Below are 26,388 nucleotides of genomic sequence, written 5' to 3' on the forward strand. Positions count from 1 at the left end.
CCCTAATCTATGCATTTGTATTACTTTATCTCTAACTTCTGTAGAATGCTCTTTGGTCTTCATTTTCCTTCAGATTCACAGCCTGACCAATGATCCTTCAACAGTGGGGTTTTTTATCCAGAAAATGTGACAGCAACTTTGATGGTTCACAGGTGGAGGCCAATGGTAAGGTAATTGTGTCCTCGTTAGGGCAATCTCTTTCATCAGTGTAAACTGGGAGCTTCCACAGCACAGGGGTTGAATACTTATGCAAGCAAGATTTTTCAGTTTTTTATTTTTCTTAAAAATATTTCCCAACATAAAACCAATGTCACCTTACAATAATTGATTTTGAGTTTCAGTGTTTTAAAATAAAATATCAAACAGAACGAAATTTCAATGTACCATTTGTAATTCAGTAATATGAGAGAATTGGTCAGGGGTCAGAATACTTTTGCAAGGCACTGTATATATATATATATATATATATATATATATATATATATATATATATATATATATATATATATATATATATATAATGACACAAATAAGATATTTCAAAACACTTTGACCAAAGACTAGGAAAACTCCAGTAACTGTCAGCAAGTTGTAATACATACAGGGGTTATAATGTGCTGTACTTTAACTGCCCTTTTTATCTATTACACAGCAGATTATTTATAAATGAGCACAATTGCCAGCGGTATTGATTTATACAGTGTGTTAATAAATAAGAAGTGAGGGTTATTGTGTATCAGCAATACAAATAATATTTGAATTAAGTTTACTCTACAAGTCCCGGGGATGAGGCATAGAGAAATGTCACAGTTTGGCCCATCAGCTGAAGAATGTAACACATCCAGGGGATTTGACTTGAAGTAGGTGAAACAAGACTCCCGTCTGCTGCTCGTTAAGAAATAAATTACTCTGAACTTACTTGAGAAACATATCACACTAATATAAATACATGTACATACTCATAATACTACACATACAGGGCATACTGAAATCAAGTCTACATGAAAGACTATACTGCATGTTAATGTTTGTTTAACGCATTTTTAAACTAATGTTGATTTAAAATCACAAAGTGTATTTTTTCACATGTGTAATTATAGCTCCTTTAACAAAGTAGTTGCTAGGAATAATGCATCTTTTCTAGTTTTCTGTAATTGATCAGTCAATGACTACAGCAGAGTACTGTAATGTAAACATTACAGTACATCCATTAAAAATATATGGGGCAACATTTTTTCAGAGAAGTAATATTTTTTCGAGCCTCTAACACATTCCACACTCAGGCCTCTCAGGAAGGCAACTGTGGAGCTGTGGTGCGGTTATGCTGAGAGAGGATTCTCAAGGGTAAAAGTGTGGTAAGCGAACCATCCTATTCAACAGTCAGATTGCACGCATAGCTCAGAGTTTACTTACCAACATCAGGGATTCTTAAAGAACAGAGACCCAAATTATGCTAGGATCAGAAAACATGTTCCCCCAGTCAAAAGCAGTTCAATATACAGATAGCTAAAGAGATCCCTGGCATTAAAGTCTCAGCTATAAATAAATTACTTTGAGATCCATATCTGTTTTGAGAAGTCAATACAATACTGATCATTTTACCAATAGTTATTGATTATTTTAAACAAGGGTATTCATTATAATGTGTGGAGATATGGTTCACATGCAATCAAAATATGTGTTCAGTTTACATGAAAGAGAACATTTGGTAAAGTAAAGAATGTTGCTTGACTTTTGGCTCACTGCATATTCACAAACTGCAGTATTTGCACATGATTGCAACACTGGAAATTGAATACAGCCTGTGTTTTCCCTCACAGGGAGGTGTGTAATCAAGTGTAATCCAGAATGCATTTTGCAATGTTCATCATATAATACTACAGTACTTATAACTTTTAACAACCAGCAATGTGGACTTTGGACACATCTTAAACCTGCTTGCAAAGACGGTTTCTAGTCGCATTTTCCATGGAGATGAAATCATTTAGGATGTAGATAAAAAAAGGGGTGATCATTACCTAAAATGTTTTAACTTTATGTTTATAGCAAACTTTAGATTTTTTAATTTTTTATTAAAATACTCCCCAGTGTAAATCCTGGTCCATACTGTTCCTGTGATTACAGCTATCAGTTAATCTGGACAGTTAAGATGTTTTTAGTTTTCATTTCAGTGTAGACCAAATAAGCCTTGGATTGAGCCATCCTCTCTGGTCATGTTTAGGCTTTGTAAAAAATAAAAACAACTGCCCCCGTCAAAATAATTATCACTGAAATGTGAAAAGGAACAACAGAATAAACACAGTGCCTTAAATAAAGGAGGGGTGAGAACTCTCTCCTAGTCATTTCTTAGTCATTTGTAAACATGACTGTTCATAGAGGGACTTTACTTGTATAAGAGCAACACAATACAGAGAATGCCAGCTGTCACCACTTACAAGAAGGTGGCTTGCAACCCTGAATACTTCCTGCATGTTGTGGGCATGTTCCATCCACCAAAATAGAATGTGAGCACTAGAGTTTATGCCTACCAAATCTTAATTGAATAGGAGATTTTTACTGGGAATCAAACTTTTGTTTTAAAATGTACAATAGCTGGCTGTTGATATTATCTGGCTCATAGCAAAAAACAAACACTACTTGCAACTGATTTAGCAAATTTCTTGACTTAATAGTAGTCTAACATCTAGTCTACAGTAGTATTTCACTGAGGGGGTTCCTATTTTGGAGCCAAAAGGATAAACATTTTTGGTGGAATATCATTCAATGTCTACAGGGAGATTGCATAGAAGAGATAAGTGAAACAACAAAATAGTGTTTCTGGGGAAAAATTGGGAACAGTTTAACATTTGTCCACATTTTTGTGCACATTCCTTTCAATGCCTTCTTTCTTTCGGTGGCTACAGTGTGTAATAATTAACACTGCGGTGTGGGAAGAACGCTGGCACTGACAATAGCACTGTTGTTCACTCTCTTACTCCCTCTGTTCTAACGTCAGCATCGTCCCTTTCTTGGCACAGGGAGCTGACTTTTTGCAGATAACCCGTAACTAAAATCATTATTAATAATAAATGATTGCACAGGGTGACGTCACCTGGAGAGCAAATGAATTAGTAACACTGACAAATGGAGAAATATGTCTTGAGAGCATCCATCTCAGTTTGATACGTGTCAAAATGCATAAGATAGAGAAACTTGTGAGGCACTAACCTATTAATATTGAAGAAATAATCTTATTTTATTCCTTTTTTTACCAGGTTGATGACCAAATGAAGCTTCTGCAGAACTGCTGGAGTGAACTGTTAATTTTAGATCACATTTTCAGACAAGTGGTACATGGGAAGGAAGGTTCAATCCTTTTGGTTACCGGGCAACAGGTAAACACAGAGATAAACTATTAATAAATTGAAAATTGAGACATAGCTTTAAGAACATTATATTGTGGAGAAGTATGTGTACTGTGTTAAAAGCAATACAATTGTTGCTACTGTATGTCTTTTCTCCAGCTATGTTCAAAGTGTATAGCAGGTCAAAAATTATTTGGTAAGTACATGAATGGCTTAGTGTGTTAAGAAAACACGAAACAAAATAAACCAGACATACACATCTTCAGTCAAATTCCCTTAGGTGACCTCACTGTCAATTATGGACTATAATTCTTGAATTAACTCATGATATGGATTTAGATGTCTGTAAGATGATGTCTCATAGATTCAGATATGAGAAATGATGTATAATTATAAACATAATGTTTTTCTTGAATCACTGTTAGAATTATGTTCTAGGCTATGTATTCTAATAGCATTTTGTGATGAAAACAGCAATTAGGTAGTTAGATGGAAATCTTTGTTTTTTAATTCCATTAACCCAGTACGGAGCAGCCTTAAGCAGTACTAATTATCATTTCAAAAGAGGAGCAGACTTCAGAATTCAAACATGTCAGTTGGTGCACTCACTATAAGGTCAAAATGCAAAATATTAAAATTGGGTTCCATAATCTCACATCGTTATTCCTCTACATCTGGATGGGAAGCCTGCTGTTGTTGATTACATTCCTGGAACAGACACCCAAGATATCAGATTACAAAACTTTTTAATTTGCAAGTTCGGTCCAAGTCCATTGGCACAAAATTGCAGTACATACTTACTCTCTGTAGGGCTTGTATAAGACCCCACCTCACATAACCAAATACCTCTAATCAATTGTGTTTAGAGGCTTCATACTGCAGGTTAACCAGTGTTGAAGATGGTTTATAGAAAAAAATAAATCTTAAGAGTCCTAAGACTATTACCATTGTTAAAATACGCATATTGGGATGTATTGTAAGTTTCCAGGTCATTTTAAGGGGTGTTTGGAAGACTTGCAGAAATGCATTCATTCAAACACCCTCTACAACAATATATATTCTACATATTCCCTTTGCATGCTATACATTTCATTTTGGGACCTGCACTGTAAATGAGTTACACTTATACCCAAGACTCCAAATAGCGTATGTATTGCTGTCTAACTACCCCTCCCCACCCTTCGCTCAGTATGTTTAATACAGTAAGAGTCATTTCATTCCCCCAACTATCGTCATCTTTTCTCCTTTCTACCAAAGGACCCGATTAAATTACATATGACTCCACTTCCAGTCCGCAGTCCCCTCTTCTGTCACTCTTTATTTGCGTATGATTAAAAAACACAGACTGAGAAACATGAGCAAGCAAGGCTTTGTAATGGAGGGCAGCAGCGGAGAGGGGAATGTTTCACCATTTGCATATTCTGGTTAATGAACAGCTGGTGTTGTGCGGTCTGGAGGGAGAAATGCACTCTCTCGACCTGTTCATTATCTTCTATTATTTTATAGTGGGTAAGGAGCGACAGTCATCTTGCAACATACAATTCATCAAAAAAAAAAGGGAGCCGTTACCTAAAACCGTATTTGTAGATCACAAATGATCAATTAGTGCAAGATTACACAGATGAACAGTTTTATTGTGTACCAGAGAAGGGGTAGGCTGCTCAGATAACCTCAGGAACGCTGCCTTTGTTTTCATTTGACTTGTGTTTCAATCTAAATATTATGAGGTTCCTTGGAGGGACTGTGCAGACGGGCTGTCAGAAGTGTGACTGAACATGCAGCTATATTCCTCATTCTGGAATTGCACTATACTCAGAGGTGGATTAGCTCAAAAATGAAGCGAAACATTACACCCAATGAGCTCCAGTCAAACATGCCATCGACACAAATCCCCTTTACTAGCCTGTAGCAGAGCTGAAGCAAACCCTATAAGAATTTATTGGAAATCAGACTAATATAAGGTTACTGGAGGAACTTTCAATCAAAACCTTTTCATCTTGAAACCCTTAGCTGACAATTCTACAGTGCATGCAATAGACTTCTCTACAGGAAATTCAATATATGTTTCTACGTTAACATTAAATCAATGGGCAGTATTTACTAGGCTTTATCAAGACAATGAACAATCTACTCTTCTAAGAGCACACAGTAGATATATTGCTGTACAATTGAACAGGAGCATAAGGGAGCTTCATAAGGCTTACTGCAGTACACAGGGGCCAGTCTCGGTCAACAAACTCAGACGAAGCCCCTCATTTTTCTATTTGGACTGCTATGGATGGTGGGAATTAATATTGGTTTCTGTAAGATTTTTTTGACCAGGATAACCAATTTAAAAGACATTTATCCACATTTTACATCAGGGGAATACTGGTTCACCACAGGTTTATTTTTAGTGTGTTGCAGGAATACAAAATAAAATCAATAATATACAAATTTCTGAATTTAAATTGTGGCTTTTCTTATATGGAAAATATCAAACAAGCAAAGAATGAAACGCAAAAGAAGAGACCGCTTCTTCGGTCTTTCAGTAAAGCGATATAATCAAATTTGGAAATGTAAAATACCAAACAAGCAAAGTACGGAAACATAAAAGAAGAGACAGCTTATTCTGTCTTCGGTCTGCTGGAGGATGCAGTCGTACAAACTTTCTCTTCGTACAGCAGCAGCAGCTGCTTCTGGGGCTATGCAAGGCTTCATTTTTGTCAGACAAAGAAGTGCTTCTGTGTGCGTAAGGGAGTTCAGTGCAATTCTAAATGCCAAAGCAGCAAGCCTTGCAAAAACAAATCCAGAGATTTGTATGTTAAAAAAATAAAAACATTTAAGAAGGCTTTTTGTGTTGTCAAAAAGCCGTCTTTATTGCACAGGCGCACTCTGGTGCTGATCAGGTCTGCAAAACCTGTTTTCTATAAAGTGGTAGTTCGATTTAAAAGACTATTATAAATGTTTAGTAAGCATACTTTTCTTTTTTCTTTCTTTCTTTTGCTTAAAAAACTGATTAGACAAACGTAGATTGACGTATGATTTTGCAGTTTAAATACTGTGTATACAGTAATCTTATAATATTTTAGCAATCTCGGTTAACGCAGGCAGGCACATCACACAGAGCGAGGCAATCCCCACACAGGCGGAGGGCAGGCGCGAACCCGGGACCTCTCGCACTAAAGTATAGCGGCGATACCGCTGTATGAAAGAGCCGGCTCCTTTGCAAGGAGCGTATATCGTGTGTGATTGCGTCACCTACCAGCCCTGCTGCTGCCTTCCCCCATGCACGCTACACTCTCCCCTTGCTTACCAGGCTACCTGCATCCACTTCTGACACCAATGTAGCGATCTCGGTTAACGCAGACAGGCGCATCACACAGGGCAAGCCGTCTCTTTTGTACAGCGGTATCACCACAATGCTTCAGTGTGAGAGGTTCCGGGTTCGTGCCCGCCCTCCGCCTGTGTGATGCGCCTGCCTGCGTTAACCGAGATCACTACAATATGCATAAAAAAAATCAATTTTTAACAAGTAACAAGATGAGAACATTACGAACCTTATTTCAAACTCGCATGAAATAATAGTTTAATGTTTGGGGTCACTATCCTCCTAAATTGCTTACCAGAACCCCCTTGTAAATGAGGCCATGATCTCAGTGGGTTAACTTCCTGCATAAATAATAATAGGAGCCTACATAAATAATGAATCAATGACTTGTATCTTATAAATATAATTTACTGCTTTTATGTTCATTCAATAAATAAATATTGTATTAAAACATTTGTATTTCACTTGATGCCCATTTTTAACACCCTGCAATTAATTGCTAATTGCAGATTGAGCAGCATCTTTAAAATCTGTTTGGGAACTGTCCATTTGCTCAAAGTACATTTTGCAGTGTGACTATACCGCTTTACTCAAAGGCAGAAGCAGCTGCCACTTCTTTTGTGCTTCGCTCTTTGCTTGTTTGGTATTTTACATTTCACAATTTCATTATATCACTATACTCAAAGACCGAAGAAGCTGTCACTTCCTTTGCTTTTCACTCTTTGCTTGTTTGATATTTTCCATTTTGCAATTTGAGCAAAATAATTTGCTCAAACACCAAAATAACCTTTAATTTAATTATTTGATAATTTGTCAGTGCTCAAATCGCGAAATGGTTATTTTTGTCGGTTATTAACCAAATCCTGACTATGAGTGTAACATTATTTTCCATACTCTAAAGCACAGTTATTTTAGTCCTGCAGTGGAAGAGAGAAAGAAGGCTGTTCATTGAAGTTATTTCATGCACAGCTGATTTTATGTAAATTGATTGACACCTTTGGGGGTCTGCTTTTCACTGACTCATAATGTTTTACTCCCTTAAAAAAACTGAAATAAAGAGCCAGTGTGCATCTCAAATTCTCCAGCTCAAGCTAAAAAATTCCACTCATTATATTTACACAATAAATAAATTCTAATCTGCCTCGTTTTTAATTGCAAATCCTGCTCAGGGGACCCATTCTTGTGCTTAGGAGGCAGCAGTCTACCTTTTTCAGAAACCCTAGTGCAGTCAATTATGCTAATGAATTGTCAATAAATATAAAAATTTAATATGGCCTGCTTACAGTGAGTGGCAGCGAAGGACTTGCCTCCCAGACAAATATGCTGTTGCTGCAGATATTAAGTGCACCTGATAGAGTAGCTGTGGGCCGCGGGGCCTGCAAGAGGCCTGCTGTCTGAGCCCTGGGAGCTCAGGGGGCCTGCAAGAGGCCTGCTGTCAGAGCCCCTGGGAGCCTGCTAAGATTCACCCTCATGGATAGCGTGAATGTCCAGGAGAAGAAAGACAAAACGCAAAGCCTCTGTTTATTTGATCTTGATTATGCTGCTGCTGCTGCTGCTTTTGCTTCATTTCCCTCCCTAGCTGAGGTGATAATATATACAGTGTACTCAGTATAGGCAGGATATCTCCGCAGATGAAAATTGCAGGGGCTGTAGAAAGACACTGGATAAAAATACTGTGTACACAGTAGAAGCAAGAATACTGCCACAAAGTTGTTTCTCCTTGTTCTTTTTATTGTCCACTACAGTATCCACGTCACTATGTCTAACATGATCTCCATTTTGGTAAGCTGCCTTTAGCCTGTATAGAGACAAAGAACATTAACATTTTGATAAATAATTAAAGAGCCTAAATAGAGTAAACTAAATAGAGCCTATACTTAAGTGTACGCTACACTGCACATAACATTTTTTAAGGGAAGATATATACAGTATTTATAAATTATATAAAGATATTAAATAGCTTGGCTTAGATGGCAGGCTAAACATAATTGCTTTTTAAAGAAGCACACTGTGTGCAATCAGTTTAGAAGGTATTTACACAATGTACTGTAATCAGTCACTTAAGTAAAGCTTATTCTGACCTGTATTTAGAAATGTCATGTCAACAGCAGTCTCTTATTTTCCCTCTCTACCTTTCTGTCTGTCTTGTTCAGGTGGATTACTCAGTGATTGCATCCCAGGCGGGTGGTACTCTGAATAATCTCTTGAGCCATGCACAGGAGCTTGTTGCCAAGCTGCGATCCCTCCAGCTCGACCAGCGAGAGTTTGTGTGCCTCAAGTTCCTTGTGCTCTTCAGCCTAGGTGAGTTGAAGCTGAAGCCCAAAAAGTCTGCCAATGGACAATTTGTGATGCTTAGAATTCTCATGAACACAGCCGCTCAAATAGAGTGCTGGAAAGCCAACCACTTTTACAAGCACTTCTACTTTATACACACAATACTATGAGGACCTAACATACGACAGCAGAGGTTTGTTATAACACATGTATGGCTGGGAGACAACACTAGACAGTAATGTGTACACTCATTCATTACAATATGCAGTAAACATTTCAACAAGAAGTCTTTGTCAGTGTTTGAAGCATTTTAATTTTTCTCATGTATAATATGTAATACAAAAGGAGTTCTGTTTGTCTACTTCTCTATCTATTTATCTTTAGTGTTACTGCTTAATAATGTGTACCTTTATCATCACGAATGAGATTCTTACAGCTAAACAAACAGCAGATACTTACTTAACCCAACCCAGACTATTTAGATCAGTGTTTCTCAACAGGGCAAACTCTTAAGGGCACTCTGAAACCATAGGGAGGGCGTTTACATCCAAGGGGACGGGAGGGGGGCGTTTTAGCTAAAAAAAAAAAAAAAAAAAAAGTGGGGCATTGTGTTTCCTTATTTAAAATTTTAAGGAAACTTTTATTTCAAAATGTTGATTGACTGACTTGTGCACTATAAGATCATGTAAACATCAAGTCAGAAATGTGTGTTGCAACGCAGCAACGTCACTGCCAGTTGTGCGATCCGGTTTGTCATGCTAATTGAATATGGTCCAATCAGAACGAAGCAGTCGTTCCTTTATGCCTGTTGCCATGTTACGGTGCACATCTGAATTTCACAGTTTATTCTTATTGTTATCCACACAATGGCGCAAGAAAAGAAGATATGTCGGTAATATTCCATAATAGTACACATTTTATGTACTATGTATCTATATGTTGATTATACACAGTGACTGGGGTTTAAGTATTTTTTCGTTTTATGAATTATTTCTCTGTAATTCTCGGAACTAGTGGAATTAAATTGAATTAATAATTGATGTTAATTAAACGGCATTGTTAATCGGCAATAATTCTTAATTGTTGTTATTTTCTGTGGCAAGGGGGTGGTGACTAAGCTCAGCTGATCCTTAGAGGGCATTGTTACGAAAAAGGTTGAGAAACACTGATTTAGATCATCACACACCTTTGTGTCTCAGGGCCCAATTCAATTTACTGCATAGCTTGTGTGAAATGGGGACACTTAAAGGCTACTTAGTGTTGATTGAATTCATATAAAAGACGACTGTCCCTTATAGATGAAGCAATACAATTGTAATTATTTTAAAGAAAATCATTTCACTGAAAACATGACATTGTAATGGTATGCTCAATATTCTACAACTTAGCTATTTTAACAATTGTAATTTGAGATGTTATATAGATAGGAGAGGCCCCACCTGTTAACCCTACATACTTTCAGCAGCTCCAACTGTATCACCACCTTCCATGTCAGTCAGGGATTCCTGGAGTCATGGTTGTTTCTGAGAATAGCCTTGGTTGGCTGTCACATTTTTACTTACTTATTTTATTTTAATTTTTATGTGCCCCCTTCAACTGAATATTCCTTAGTATACAGTATACAATATACTTTATATTAAGGAATGTTCAGTTAAAGGTGCAGCTACATTTTCCTAAGCAAATGTGGAGAGTGTACTGTGCATGCTTTCATATGGTATTATTAGTTGAAAATTGCTCCATTAATGATCAAAGTACACATAGTTTTTCAAACAAAGTGATATTTGTAGTAAAGTGACCAAACCTGTGCTCATGAAAAAAAAGAAATATTGAGTATACTGTATGAGTCACTCATTAAGTGTTTTGAGACCTAAAATGAGGACTTAGAGGAGATATTTACTGGCTCCATGGAAACAGGATTGTTCCTTAGCTTCCTCTGAACATTTTATCTATGTTATTTATTTATTTATTGATTCATTTATTGTGTTGGTTCCGTCCATTTAGTGGGGAAAAAAGCTCTTAAAATTGTTTGAGTGTTTTCTTGATTTTTTAGCCAATGTATTTTTTTTCATTGGTATTCACAGTATCTTTATTGTCTACACTTATTCATATCTCCACATGTGTGTTTGGGTGCAGTACATACAATGAACAGCTATTACATATGAATGTATTTTACAAAGAATGTAAAATACAATTCTACACTTTAGAGTTAAATTAAAATTGCTCTTTTTCTATTACAGCCTTTCATTTATCACCCATGTTAGTTCTGGCTTCTTATTTTGTATGGGCATTATCTATTAGTTACCTCCAAATTCGATAATAGAGAGTACAAAAGCATAGGTGTGCATGACTTAAAATTTCAATAGCCCATGGCTGAGAATATTGATTGTCAACAAGTGTTTTCGATGGCCTGCTGTCTGTGGTAGTGCAGTCTCTGTTGGAATGCTACAAAAGCCTAAAATGCATTAAGACCTTACTGGTACACAAGTATCTAATTAAGCTATTCATTTTTGATCTGACAACTGTGTTTCCGTTCTGATGGGCTTGCAAAAATCTCAAGTTGGCTAATGAATATGATTCAATGTCAGACCCCCTGGCTTCTGTTAAAGAAAAATGATCTGTTCTTGGATAGATTAATGTGTGTATTTTGCTTGATTTGGCGTGGATACTCTAAATTATTTGTTGGAAACAACATACATAATGAAACATGCACCTGAGGGATATGTTTGACCTCCGGCTATATTCTGGCCTGCAGTGCAGAGCTTCACATTGTTTTTTTCAATGGGAAAACTAATTCTAGAGATTTGACACATCCGGATTAGCATTTCTGCCATGCAGTTTCGTGCCTAATCACACAGTATATAATTAATTTACTGTATCAGTACAATTAGAATATAGGTTTTTTATTACTTTCTAGAATAATATTGGCATAGCAATGTATGAAGAAAGATTCAAATGTATAAGTCCTGCTTGCATTTATGGCTGTTTTTCTTTAAATGAATATTTTAAACTCAAGGTTCTGATGTTTTTGTAGAATTCTTGATTTAAAATATACTCAGGGATTTAAAAAAAGAAGAGGGTCTGTTTGGTGATGATGTCCTGGAAACAGACAGACTCAGTACTATGAGTATGAAGCGTTGATGCGCATATTTATTAAATAAAAGGTTTGAACAAAGCAGCAAACAAAACACCAAACCCAAACAAAACGTCTCGATGACTAAAACAAAACAGACAATAATTAAAACAAGTAATAATTAGCAATTATTTTTAGTTTTATAACTCTTACTGTATCTTTGTCTCCTTTCTCGAAACTCTCTCCAACTCTCAACCCAGCAGGAGCGGCTGCTTCACTTTTATATATATGGCCATCTCCCAATTGGTAATTACTTGATTAATTTTTTAGATGGCCGCATTATGCAGAGTTTTAGCTGGGAGTGATTTTAACCCCATCCAGGCTGTAAAACAATAATAACACACATCATGTGTTAAACACTAAACAATATATTTAAACCATAAACTATTCATAATACAACAAATACAAAATACGCACAGGGGTGGGGTGTACCCCGCCACAACATCATATCAATTTGTTTTAATATTGTTAAACTTGAATGCGCGCCTCTATAAAACACACACTGCTGTAGAACAGCAGACACAAAACAACAAAAAAAGAACATTTGGAGAACTATGCCAAATACAGTAGCAATGGAAGTTACAAATGATTCTCTGCATAGTGCTGAGTCTCTTGGGACATTGCGGTTGGTGACTTCAGCTGGAGCTCCTGCAATAGTTAAATCTGATATTTTGAATGATGTCACTTCCACTACAGAGGCTGGAATCAATGTGTGCCTGAATTCAGTCTTGCACCCTTGAGGAAGTTTTCCTCATTTCTCAACTTTACAGATTAGCCCTTTTATTGGAAATCAAAGCAGCATTTCCCTTGGGTGATGTATCTTATGTTGTGTTGCTCTTCCACTTTCTGCAGCACACTGGCTTCTCAATGATCCGTCAGTGTCCACAAGTGAGGGGCAGTTTTAAAGCTAAGTGCCAATAAAGAGGAGGTTAGGCATTATTTGGCCTGCACACAGCAACTTGTCTTTGTACAGCACATGAAGTCAGGACAGACAGAGAACAAGTGGAACCCCATTCTCATCACTGTCAGGGCATAAACAAATGTTCTACCTTTTAAACCTGAAGGTTTTATCAATGGACAAATAATTGCAGAGCAGCTATTGAATTTCACACACACACACAAACACACATATACACACTCAATGTTTGAACTTGAAGGTACAGGGTGGTCATTTACTTAGTGCACCAAACAATGAACAACAGTCTTTAATCAAAAACAAAGAGAGTGTACAATTCTACCAGGCCACAGACCCAGCGTTGTTCGTGTTGAATTGTGTAGAGAGGATGTGTTCATCCTTTATTTTATAGATAGGAATAACAAACAGACATGCCACTTGGTATTCCAGATTAGTAGGGTTAAATATTGAGTCTGTGGAGCTTGATGTAACCCCACCACTGACGGGTCAGGCGCTGTCATCTGCAATTGAAGAAAAAGCAGCATTGTCACAAACGGTCAGCAGTGAACAGGCAAAGAAATCCAGGCTAGCTTTTTAAGTGCTCCCTGCGGATGACATATTTGGAAGCAGAATTGAAACTGATCTACCCTGTGCTGCTTTCAAAACATGAACTGGAATTATTTTGCCTTAACACTATTCACTCCAGGTTCATCCTGTTACAGAGGGATCAGATTTTCTTTTTTTTTAATTACATCATCTCATCCACAGTATCTGTTTAGTTTCCATACATAGTTATCTTTCATGGGAAGAGGGCCAGCTATGCCGATTTTTGTTTTACTTGTTTACTTGTGGTTTTAAAACAGCAACATGTCAAGCAGCCCAGCAGTGCTCTAAATGATGGAACCCCAAAATCATTTTTGTGCTTGCGTAACAGGGAGGAGGCTGGGCTCGAACCAGTGACCTGTGCACCGCAAGCAAGCAATTTAACCACAATGCAGAAGAGCTGGGGACAGGGGAAATGACAGAATCCGTAACGGCAGTGTATCACGCAACCTTGCCTGTTCCACTTCCACTGGTACCAATAGCCTAATTTAAAACCTGCTTCACTTACATAATTTCATTTGGCTTGGGAGTTAGTCAAGCCCTCAGCATAACAAGCCTTGCTTTTCCATTAGTATTTCTTTCACATTTCGCTGAGCTCCTGCCCCTCCACAGAAAGGGTCACTTGCCGATATGCTGAAACAACAAACTTGAAATTGTTGTTTCTGTCGTTTTTTGGTTTTTTTTCATATTTAAATTCCCAGATATGATAACCTAATTTGGAAGGAATGTGTGTTTCACTTGTCAAAATCAATGCACATCTCTTCATAATGTGCAAGGGAGTTGGGTAATGTATGCATCTGAGAATAATGCTTGCAAATATCCATTTCCTGAAATGTATGAAATCATTTGAAATTCGGTCGGGATTGATTAGCATTCAGGATCTGCGACAGTTCAATATTTACACCTCTGAGACCAGGCTGGGGCGAATAATGGTGCATAAAACTGCTGCTACGTCTTAATTAAATGCAAGATAATAGAAGTAGGTTTTTTCTAGTGAGCAAAGCAGTTTGGCAGTGACTGGCTTTAAGTCATCTCAAAGTTCTGGGTTTAAGTATAATCAATACACACATAAAACGATGTGGGGGAGCCTGGCTGTGCATTGGGAGCACATAACTAGCCACCTGTCATCAAATATCATGATCTGAAGGAAATAAAAGAAATAAAAGGCATTCCAAATGAGAGAAACTGAAGCAGAACTACCTGTTTGACCTCAATCTTTGGGACCAGGGACACTGACCAAAGCTACCAAGGCTGAAAATCAACCATGTGGCCACTTCAAGCTGCTGTTGTGGAATAACTTTTCAGTGCAGAGCATTTGTCATGAGGAAGGCTTCTGGATGTTTTTGGTGATTGAGTTCTATAGACACAATGTTTTACAGCCACTCTGTATTGTAGTGCAGAAGCATGGTTGTTTTTCATGGACTCTACTGTAGCTGGTATAGAATAAGTAGGCCATATGTAATCTGGTCCATGTTTTAAGCATACCAGTTAGCTTACATTGTACAAACTATATAGTTTTTGTACTATAAAAATTACATCTTTTGGGGCCAAAATGATGGCTTAAATGATCCAGATCTCACACATGAGTCAGAGTTATCTGGTACTATAGCAGGATGCTTTGGTATATCTGAGCCCTGCTGAATGCCAGAGGTGAAAATACCCTGACCTCAAACCATTATAGTTTACCCAAGTATGCAGATATGAATTCCATCTTGTTTAGTTCTAGCAGGAGCATCAGGTATTACTTATTTCATAACATCATGTAGATTAACCTTGAGAATAATGTTTAAAGCTAGGACAGCAAAATTATGTTTTGTACAGTGATGTTTCAAAATGGAAAGCAAGTTAACTAATGGATGACTACTGTAATTTTCCCTTACCGGGCATCATTTCAGTATCTACTTATATCTCATGGGCATCTTTGTTATAGATAAATTACTTAATTTTAATTTGCTATCTGTATCATTTTGAAATGCTTTTGCAAAATACTATTTCAAATCTTTTTATGGGCTCTTTCATCTAACAATTTATCTGGAGCTACTTTTTTCAGATGAAACAAGTAAATGGCCTAAACAAGCAATACAATTAAAAGAGTAACGCTTTAGTTTAGATCAAGTTAACTCAGTTAAAAAACCTGAATTCATCTTGAAAAGGGACAGCATTATTGAGAACAGGATGTTGCTTCACAAGATAGTGTAGCAGTGTTCTGTTCCTCCAGCACTTCATGGAAAGCAGTTGGAGACTTGTTGTAACTGTGTTATCGATTCCAGGGATAATTCTGTGATTTAATGTCAGGGTATCCTGTATTTTCACATTCTCTGCCTCCTGTGAAACACTGTGCTTTCCTTCAGCTATTGATGTATCAACAATAACAGTTACAAGCAGCTACAGGAAAATCAATAATGAACTTTTATTGCCAGGTGCAAAAAATGTGGAGTGCCGCGCTATGCTATGCTAGCACCTCGCTCGCTGCTTATTATTCAGAGCTAAGAAGCACTGTAGTTACCTGTCGTTTCAGATTACTGATGCTTGCAATGTAAATACAAATTTCTACCAGTTGTTCGGTCTTCAGACTCATGTTCTAGGAAACCACTGTATGTGCAGAAACAATATAGTGGAAAAAGACATCTTTCAAAGATGGAAGACTTACGCAAGGCTGGGTATTCAAATATAAAGCCTTAATTTACTTAATTGTCAGCGTTGGTTAGTGCTGGTAGTTATGTTTAAAGTAATTTACATACACATACTCTTACAAATAGCCCAATACTGTATATTTTAAATGGGTACCAGGATTATCTCAGTAATAGAGACACAATGTTACCTAGGAGGGCACGCCATAGCCTCAAGGAAGTGTTAAAGCCAACTGCAGATGACAAGAAAGGGTTGTCAAGCCAGCCCTGTGGAGACCTCCCAATCCAGTGAGGAGCACAGGGGTGGTGATACAAAATAAATGCCATGCCTTATGTGTCAGTCGTAGCTTCCTTTTACCAAGTGCATGACTGTGAATTATCTGAACAGTAAAAGAGCAATGGCTACTGTCGGGTTTCTATTGATCAATTCATGCCCTGGCTTATTTAAACATTGCACACAAACAGAGATAAGGAGTTGCACAACCTCTACATAAAAAAACTGTCATTTCTGTATCGATCCTGCAGAAGGATTTCTGTGCTGGGGCCATCTGTAAACTGCTGTTCAAGGAATAAGTGGAGAAATGGGGCATCCTATTGCACTGCCAGAGAGTTTGGCATATATACTGTATTGAAGGTCCATGTCGACTAACTGTAAGTCATCAATACCCAGTTCAAATATTAATATGCTTTTAAGCTATGTCATAACCAATCAAGAAGTGTACCTGTAATCCAGTAACCTTACTTAAAGCAACATACTTACATTTTTTTGAGAAAGTTGGTCCATATATAAGCATGTCTCATATTACCGGTCCCATGAATAACAAAATCATAAGACAGAAAGAACATATGGAGTAGAAAGATGAAACTTACTATAATTAAAACATTAGTCTTTTAGTAACAGGTGCTCTTTGAATCTTCCCCTCCCCAATGGAAACAATGCAGTGTATTTAAGGAAACACTCCTGCTTGCTACAATGACTGCTTGACAACCATTTTAGATTTATATCACTTAAAAAATATATGTGATGGCTCCAGACTTTATTTCTTTTAAACCTACATCATCATAAAATGAAATTTAAAAAAACTTGGAGATGTGAAGAGAAAATATACACTATGGATTAACTGTCCTTCACACACAAAATATACATCCCCAGGCTCACTGATGAATTATTAATTCAAATGTGTCCAAAAAAATCAACAAAAAAAACAAGTCGATGGGAATTTGCCTTTATTGAACTCATTAGGTGAGCGCTTTCCGCTGCGGGTGGGTTTTCTGCAGCTCCAGGATTTTGTATGAAGAGGGGATACTTGACCCCCAAATGATTTCCTGTCACTTTATCCTAAACATCTCCCCATACTTCCCCAGCTTGCACACATATAAAATCATTTCTGAAAACTTCACTGAATGCAAACCAGCATAGTTCCTAATACAGTGCGGGTATCGTCGGACACACATGAGCGTTATAAACAAAGAGCGTTATAAACGAGGGATGGGGTGGGGGGTGCCGCGGGACAGATACTGTATCTGTCTAAAATACAAAATAAAATAACTCCCTCTCTATAATGCACATATAGTGAAGCAAAAATGTAACTTTCCGTGATTAACCACGCATAAAGCAAGGTAACATTCCCACTCGTGGATCATTTTAATTAGCAGTTTTTTAACTATAAGTAGCCTGGGTAAATGGCGGTCGGGAGTTCAGTTCAAAACGACAGACAAGCAAACCAAGTGCTAGAAGGAGAGCTGGTAGGGAGAGGGGAAGAGGGAATGGGCTCGCTCCAGGTTTGGCTGAAGCGAAGCTGAAGCATCTTGTCTCCAGGAGAAAGCTGGAGCTCCTCTCGCAGCAAAAAAGTAAATACAGTAGGAAAGATAACCATGTAATAGGCCTAATATTTATTTAGTTATAAAACAAATGCTGAATAAGATGTCTGTGTTATAAAGTGCCAGCGCAGCTTTTCTTCAGTGCAGATACTGTATCAAAAGGGAGTTAGACTGAGAAGTTGTTTACAGTTTGAACACCGGTACTGTATTTACTGTAGAAATGTTGCATGAATCAATAGTATAGGGAATTGGGGGACATGCTGTAGGAGTGTTATAGAGCCTTATAGTGCTCGGTTGTATGTCACTCTTTGTTAAGCACTAATATTTAAAAAAGGGCTTCCTTTGTAAGTACTAGCTGGCTGGTGTTGAAGGTCCAATTTATCCATATACACTAAATCCACTATCAGCCAGGAATGTAGTCTTTTTTCACAGCCAGCACTAACCAGACGAGTAGAAACCAATAGATCTACTGCCTGTGTGTGAAAAAGCCAGGTTCAGCCTAGGGTTAGAGATATGGTTATTGTTCTAAGTCTCAAGGTTTGGTGACATGTGCCACCAAGATATCCAACTGTAACTCTGTTACTGCATTTCTTCTTAGGGGAATTACTGTAGATGTCTATTGACATACCTGCCAGCAGTCCTTATATGGTCTATTTCCTAGCAAACGTCCCGCGTCCCGATGCATAGGAAGAAAGTCCCGATATTTGCACATAGAAAAAAAAAATCATTTATTCTGCACATTTAGAGTCAGTGAAAACTACACGCTGTGGTGTTGAGTTAAGGGGATATGTCTATTATATAATAGTTTTTTTTGCGTATGACCCCCCCCCCCCCCCCCGGTTGACGAGCGTCACGCTGAACAGTTTCCAAATGTTGGCAAGTATGTATTAATCATAAATATGTGAAATATCAGTGTACTTCTAAAAAACTTGATGCTCTGTTTTCCTTCATGTAATCCCTGCTGATGCACAGGCTGTATCAGTACCAGTTCATTTGCATTGTGTTTTTATTTAATTTCCTTTACTTATTTGATTTTAATCTGAATGTTTCTGCAAGGACATACCCTCAGATAAACATAGCTACATGTAGAACATTGAGGGTTATGAAATGTCCTGTTCAAATGTCCTGATACTGTATCACCTACACTAGCGCTCTGCATTCTCACAACCATTAATAATACATCTCGGTAACAAAAGAATAAATAGATGTAAATATATTTCCCAACTCGGGGAGTGGAGAGTGCCTTTCAGCTAGCATTTGTAACAAGAAATGTTTGTGTGAGCTTCTCTTGTAAATTTCATTATACCTGAGGCAATTTTGCCCTTTATTCGAATTGCTGAAAAAGTGGACTTGTCCTGAGGCTACATCACACATCCACTACATGCTTAGCACAACAACTGGAGCTTAAATTTGATTTAATATATCCCCAACTGGATGTTCCTGTTTAATTCTCTTTCATTTTAACCCACCACCTTGCCCACAGTGCAGACAGACCAGGCAAGCAAATTGAGCCTTCATCCTTTATTCTGACACACGGACAAAACTCAGTAGCAGTTTATTTCAAATAAACCACTGACTCACACACACAGTTGGGAACCCCAAGAAACAGGGGTGCGTACTGTAGTTCTGAACATTGCTCCTTACATGTACCATTCAAGAGTGCACATTCTTTTCTTAAAATAATTTCAAAACAGACTTAAAAAGAAATCCCTCTCCAGTTAAACACTGTATTCAAATACCAGCTGCCTTGCTTCCACCAGGTACTGTAAGAAAATAAGTGATAGATGAGCTGCTATATGTTAGACAAATGTGAACAATGAAACAGGACTTCTTACAAAGTGGGCCACCCTGCTTGGGTGAGATCAGTTTTCTGTGCCTTATTAAGCATCGATTACAAAAAACATCTAAGATAACACAACTTTATAGAGTAAGTTGCTGCCATCTGAAGTTTTTTTTTTTTTTTCTTTTACATTAACTTACTTATACACTATATTTCTTAAATCTTCCAACACCACTGCAATTATGTTTTTACATATTGCTATTTTTAATTGCTGTGCAAGCCGACCTTCATTTTTCTTTTTTTCTTTAAATATGATTTGTCAGTATTTTTATATTAAGGATAAAAACAGAGGAACACATAAATATAATTTATGTGAATTGAGAATATGCTTTAGTGTGTCAGCAGCTGCACTTGTCTCCTAAGCATTTGAATTCTAGCCATGTAATCCTAAATGCAGTTTCCTTACTGGGCATTTTTTCTTTTATACAAAATATTTTTATTGATCAGTTAGTCTCACGTATTCGTTTTAGAGTTCAAATATCGGACTTGTAAATTCCGAGGGTGTACTATCTCATGTGTATTCATCAGCAACAACCTGTAGGACATTGCTCCCTGACAATATGAGATATGCATGTAATTGGCTTTAATTCTGTGATACAAGGGCACAGGTACTGCTTAATACAATTGAGTGTTTATCAGAGAGGAAAATATATTTTATTGCCCTCATAAAGAGTTATAAAATGCCCTTTAACAGATTTGTGTCAGCTAGGAGCCTGTCAATCAAGTCTTATAACTCACCGGATTACAATAGAACATGAAATTGTCTCCTGTACTTAAAAGCCCTGTAAAAAGCTGTTTCCAGAATCTTGCCACATACTTCAGCACTAATACATACCTTTATGCAGCGCCTCCTTAATCTCTGAAAGTATATGTGGGGGCAAACAGTGCATTTTAGAAGCATTTTTTATTAAATCTGCAGCAAGACTAGCATAGGGATTTAGTAGCTGAAACCCTGAAATAGTGTCATATTTAAAGACACACAAAGTGGCTGCTCAGCAAAAGGATGACCACACGCTACAGCTAAAGTTCTCAACCTTTTTTGACTATGTGAGTCATTAGAGGATTATCAGCATCGTAACATATGGTGGCAAAAGGAATTTGTTAGTCAAAGCTCTTTGTTTGAGGGGAATTAGAAATCCCTTCTTAAATGCATTATTTATTTATTTATTAAGTTATCGACGTCACATTTTGAGAGGAACCACATCTTGAATTGCGAAACAACATATTCATGAGAGAAAAAAAGAAGAAAAAAAAAAGAAAAATGCATGTGTGCCCTCCAAAGAAACACTATTCCTTTGCTTACAAATAGGGATTTTAAAACTCTTTCTAGTTAAAAAGAAAACATGTATGTTGTACATATTCTACTCTATAGCTTGGGCTGCTGCAATAACTAGGCAAAGGAACAATATATTCAACAAGACCTAGGGGTTTACTTTGCAGCCATGATGTAGAAATGCACAGCACCCCTCTGTGTGCTCACATAGAGGCTGTTTCATGTAAAAAGTTGATAATTAGTCCCTGAGTGAATAATGTAGAGATAAGAGATTGTTACTTGCTGTATAAGCTATAACCTGCTTTTCTCTCTGGATAGCAGTCATGAAGGATAATACCATTTTCAAAATGTATTAGAGACATGATCAAACTCCTGTGTTTTTTCCACACAGCAATAACACATTTTAACACATTCACTCAAACAAGTTTTTACAACAATGCATATGCCATGAAAATCTTTGTAGTTTTAAGGTGCCACCTCATCCCTAATAGCCTCAGAACCATCTGATAGATTAATTGTACATTATCATTTATATGATTTATTAAAGTTAACAATGGGTGGTAGATATTGTATTGTTTCTCAGAGGATTAAGTTGTCACAAACCAAATAAAGCTCAAAATATGAATTATTATGGAAATGTGGATTGCAATAGGAAACATTTGTCCTTTGATTCTTGTGCTCAAATTTAATTCCATAGACTGCATTACATTGAATTACACAGATTACGTAGATACATGTGCGTTTGTGAACTAGGGAAACTGATTTAGCACAGTAATTCTTTCCATTCATTCTGAATAAAAAAATACAGTATATTTCTAGTGGGCAAACAAGACTGAATTAAAACAGATAAAAATGAGCACTGATATAGATAAAGCAGTTCTATAATGTCTTTATTAATATATCGCTGTAAACAATGACATGCATAATTTTAGTATAATTCACTTTAGGCCACAGTACATTTGCCATAATTAATGATTAACAAGCTTGGTTGATGTGTGCTGTCAGTTGACAAGAGAAGTTAAAAATACAGTACAGTATATCATTCATATTGAATCTCTATAAATGCAGTGGCAAAATGTGTACATTTGGGATCATTCTAAAGTTGTAATAACATTGACTGGCGAAGCATTTTTTTTTAAAGTAAGTAATACTAAGATTATAGGGGTTTTCATGGTTTTTAAGTAGCAATTGGAGTTAAAATGTTATGAAGTTAATTAAGTTAATAACAAAAGCATATCTGTTAAGCTTTTTATTATAGTCGATTGCATATTACTTATAAAAACATATATATATATATATATATATATATATATATATATATATATATACACATTTCTTCCTTGACTTATCCAGAACAGGATTATTCTGCGTATAGTGGCTAGAATCACTTGTTTTTGTTATCTACTACAAGAAAGAAAACAAGAAAAAAGCTGACTGGTGAGCACATACCATTTATATAAGGTGCCCTGGAAATGTGCAAGTGTATCATTCATAACTGAAGCTGGAGATCATTTGTTGTTATTGTGGACAAAGAAGGAAAACAAGTTTTGCAAAACACAAATTTTACATCACAATTCCATTTGCTCTTGTGTTAGGTTTGTAATAAAATCAAGGATTTACGAGATCGTACTTCAGTTCATTTGATTTTCAGATAATGTATTTATCTTTGTATCTTACACAAACATATTATATATTTAATTTGACAGTCCTCTGTGTAGGGTCATGATGGAATAAACACTGTCTGTAGTTCAGCCAGATTTCCAGGTTGACTGGAATAAAACTCTGTTTTAATACTGTATCTAGTCAGTGCATATACCAAGCTGGGGAAAGGAAAAGCATTCCACAGTTTTTATGGGCCGGGTCGGATCCGGGTCTAATAACAAGAATTTTACATCGGGTCGGGTCGGGTCTGGTAAATAATCGTCAGTTCGTGATCGGGTTGGGTTGATTAATTTGGACCCGTGAAGACCTCTTTTCAGAGGTGGAGATTTGGTTGACGTGGAGATTTGGTTGCCGTGGGTAAACGGGAGTTCACTTTGTAGATAATTAACGTGCAGGGAAACAAGAGTTTGTTGACTGTGTTTACATAGGTTGTTTGATTTAGCATTGAGATCAAATGTTATTGGTAAAGAAGTCCTGACTGGATAGTGTATCCCAAGAGCCATAAACCAAGAGGCTACTACATGAGTAGCCTGATTCATTACCTTAGCTTAAGTTATCTAGCAAGTGGCCAGTGCAATCTCCTCAGAGTTTGAAGAATTTCACACAGTAACAAATTAACTTAAATGTAAATGTAACTTTAAATTGGTACAACCATGTGATTTATAGTGATCAGATGTACAATCGTGTACTTTTATAGGCATAGTAACACATTTACAGTGTTTTCTGAGGTTGTCGACTGACATCACCAAGCTTACAGGAAGCAATATGCTTTCTGGGGTTACCAGATGTACTGACCTTTCTTTGTTATCCTGAGCTGTTGTAGTCAGAGGCTGAATTTAACTTAGAAAAGGTGTCATTTTTATGTCAGCCTAACCATGTGACTTTCAACCACCAAAACCAAAACCACACCATACGACACTATTTGAACAGGGGTAGGGGTCAGGGCTGGTAGGTGACGCAATCTAAAAAGACATAAGCCCGATACATGCTCCTGCAAGGGAGGTCCTGGGTTCGCGTTCCACCTCCACCAGTGAGAAACCCCGCCTGCAGGAACCGAGATCGTTACCATATATATATATATATATATATATAGAGAGAGAGAGAGAGAGAGAGAGAGAGAGAGATACAGTGCCCCCTTGCTATAAGGCTCTCGGTTATAACACAGCACGGATATAACGCTCCTACAGCATGTCACCAATTCCCTAAGTGATTCATGCAATATTTCTACAGTAAATACAGTACCGGTGTTCAAACTGTAAACAACTTCTCAGTCTAACTTCCGTTTCTGTCTCTCCCTTTTGATACAGTATCTGAACTGAAGAAAAGCTGCGCTGGCACTTTATAACACAGACATCTTATTCAGTATTTGTTTTATAACTAAATAAATATTAGGTCTATTACTTGGTTATCTTTTCCCTATTGTATTTACTTTTTTGCTGTGAGAGGAGCTGCAGCTTTTTCCGGGAGACGAGACGCTTCAGCTTCGCTTCAGCCGAACCTGGGGCGAGCCCATTCCCTCTTCCCCTCTTCCGACCCGCTCTCCTTTTAGCACTTGGTTTGCTTGTCTATCGCTTCGAACTGAACTCCCGACCGCCGTTTAGCCAGCCTATTTATAGTTTAAAAACTGCTAATTAAAATGATCAACGAGTGGGAATGTTAGCTTTTTTTAAATCATGCAAAAAGATCACTCGCTACATTCCTTGGATACGATTGATTGTTGTAACAAGACACATTGGGAAGCTAGAACATTTTATGAAATTACACTATGTTACACAATTTTTGTTCCTGGGTAGTAAGTGTTATTTCCTAATTGCTTATGCCTCAAAAGTATAGAAAATGGCTATTATTCCCCACAAACTTTGCTTTTGTGACCAGGACAGTGATATTTTGAAATGTACCTATTTCCAATGAGAAAACGGGTGAATTTGTTTCTTTTCGTTCACATAAAGTCAGAAAAAAACAACATATGAATCCAAATTAACATGTATTTATACTAAAGTAATACAAAAATGACTACAAAAGATTTAGAAGTGAGTAGTTTTTCGAGATTTACGATTATACTGTAAATCACTTTCACGAATCAGCCCCGAAATGTAGTCTCCCATCATGTTCTCGTTATACTGTCCTTGGTAGCGGCGTTCAAAGTCCAGTATATCCTGGTGGAAGCACTCGCCTTGCTCCTCCGAGTACGCGCCCATGTTCTCCTTGAATTTATCAAGATGAGCATCAAGGATATGGACTTTGAGGGACATCCTACAGCCCATTGTGCCATAGTTCTTCACCAGAGTCTCAACCAGCTCCATATAGTTTTCGGCCTTGTGATTGCCCAGGAAGCCCCGAACCACTGCGACAAAGCTGTTCCAAGCCTTCCAAGCTTTCTCCTTACTAGTGAGCTTCTTGGGGAATTCATTGCACTCCAGGATCTTCTTTATCTGTGGTCCGACGAAGACACCGGCTTTGACCTTTGCCTCAAACAGCTTAGGGAAGAAGTCTTGAAGGTACTTGAAGGCTGCCGACTCCTTATCTAGAGCTCTGACAAATTGTTTCATAAGGCCCAATTTGATGTGCAGTGGTGGCATCAGCACCTTCCGGGGGTCCACAAGTGGCTCCCACTTGACGTTGTTCCTCCCCACAGAGAACTCGGTCCGCTGTGGCCAGTCCCGCCTGTGGTAGTGTGCCTTGGTGTCCCTGATGTCCCAAAGGCAAAGATAGCAGGGAAACTTGGTAAAACCGCCTTGGAGACCCATCAGGAATGCCACCATTTTGAAGTCTCCTATGACCTCCCAGCCGTATTCATCATACTTCAAGGCGTCCAGCAAGGTCTTGATGCTGTTGTAATCCTCTTTGAGGTGCACCGAGTGAGCCAGGGGAAGAGACGGGTACTTGTTACCATTATGGAGCAGCACGGCTTTGACGCTCCTGGATGAGCTGTCAATGAAGAGGCGCCACTCATTCTGGTTACAGGCGATTCCGATTGCCTCGAACAGACTGGTCACATTGTGGCAGAAGCAGAGCCCATCTTGACGGGTGAAGAAGCTGGAAGAAGGTTGGTGACGCTTCATCCAACAAGTTCCACTGCTTGAGCCTAGACGTCAAAAGCTCGGCATTGGACTTGGTGAGACCAAGGGTCCACCATGCAGAAGTAGCAGTTGCTTGAGTGGTCAGTGGGTTCCGAGCAACAATTGTCCATCCTTACCTTCCAGAGTTTTTTTGCAGTGCTCGCAGGTGAAATGAGGTGCCCAGGGTTTGTCTTGATCCCCGACAGGCATGCCGAAATATGCCTTGTAGGCCTCACACATCTTAGCAGATGCTTCCACGGGAGAACTTTTTCACTCTTGTCTTGATAAATTGGCCGCAGACATAGCAAAATGCGTCGGCCGGATGCTTGCAGCCTCTTGATGCCATCTCAGAAAAATGCAGATATGTATCCACTTAGGCAGCTGAAACTAAACTGAACTGGTGGGCTTAAGGCCCCTGTATTTATACTACTATTTATATTACTGGAAAGTTCTAGAAAGTTCTAGAAGTTACTCCAAGTTTACTCAGCACTGAATCTATCTGGAATGTTCTGGAAAATAGGTACATTTCAAAATATCACTGAAGCAT

At 37.8% G+C, this 26,388-nt stretch overlaps 1 protein-coding gene across 3 annotated transcripts in view; it reads left to right on the forward strand.

Annotated features, from left to right (window-relative positions):
* The window catches only part of nr5a2 (nuclear receptor subfamily 5, group A, member 2), a 56,158-nt gene that overhangs the window by 25,358 nt on the left and 4,412 nt on the right, over positions 1 to 26,388 (forward strand). For all 3 annotated transcript variants that reach the window (XM_034027616.3, XM_034027617.3, XM_034027618.3), the window contains 2 exons: positions 3,255 to 3,374; positions 8,808 to 8,955. In XM_034027616.3, the coding sequence (XP_033883507.1) occupies positions 3,255 to 3,374; positions 8,808 to 8,955 (268 nt within the window). The remainder of the gene's footprint in view (positions 1 to 3,254; positions 3,375 to 8,807; positions 8,956 to 26,388) is intronic.

This window comes from Acipenser ruthenus, chromosome 12 (genome assembly GCF_902713425.1).
Source record: "Acipenser ruthenus chromosome 12, fAciRut3.2 maternal haplotype, whole genome shotgun sequence".
NCBI lineage: Eukaryota > Metazoa > Chordata > Actinopteri > Acipenseriformes > Acipenseridae > Acipenser > Acipenser ruthenus.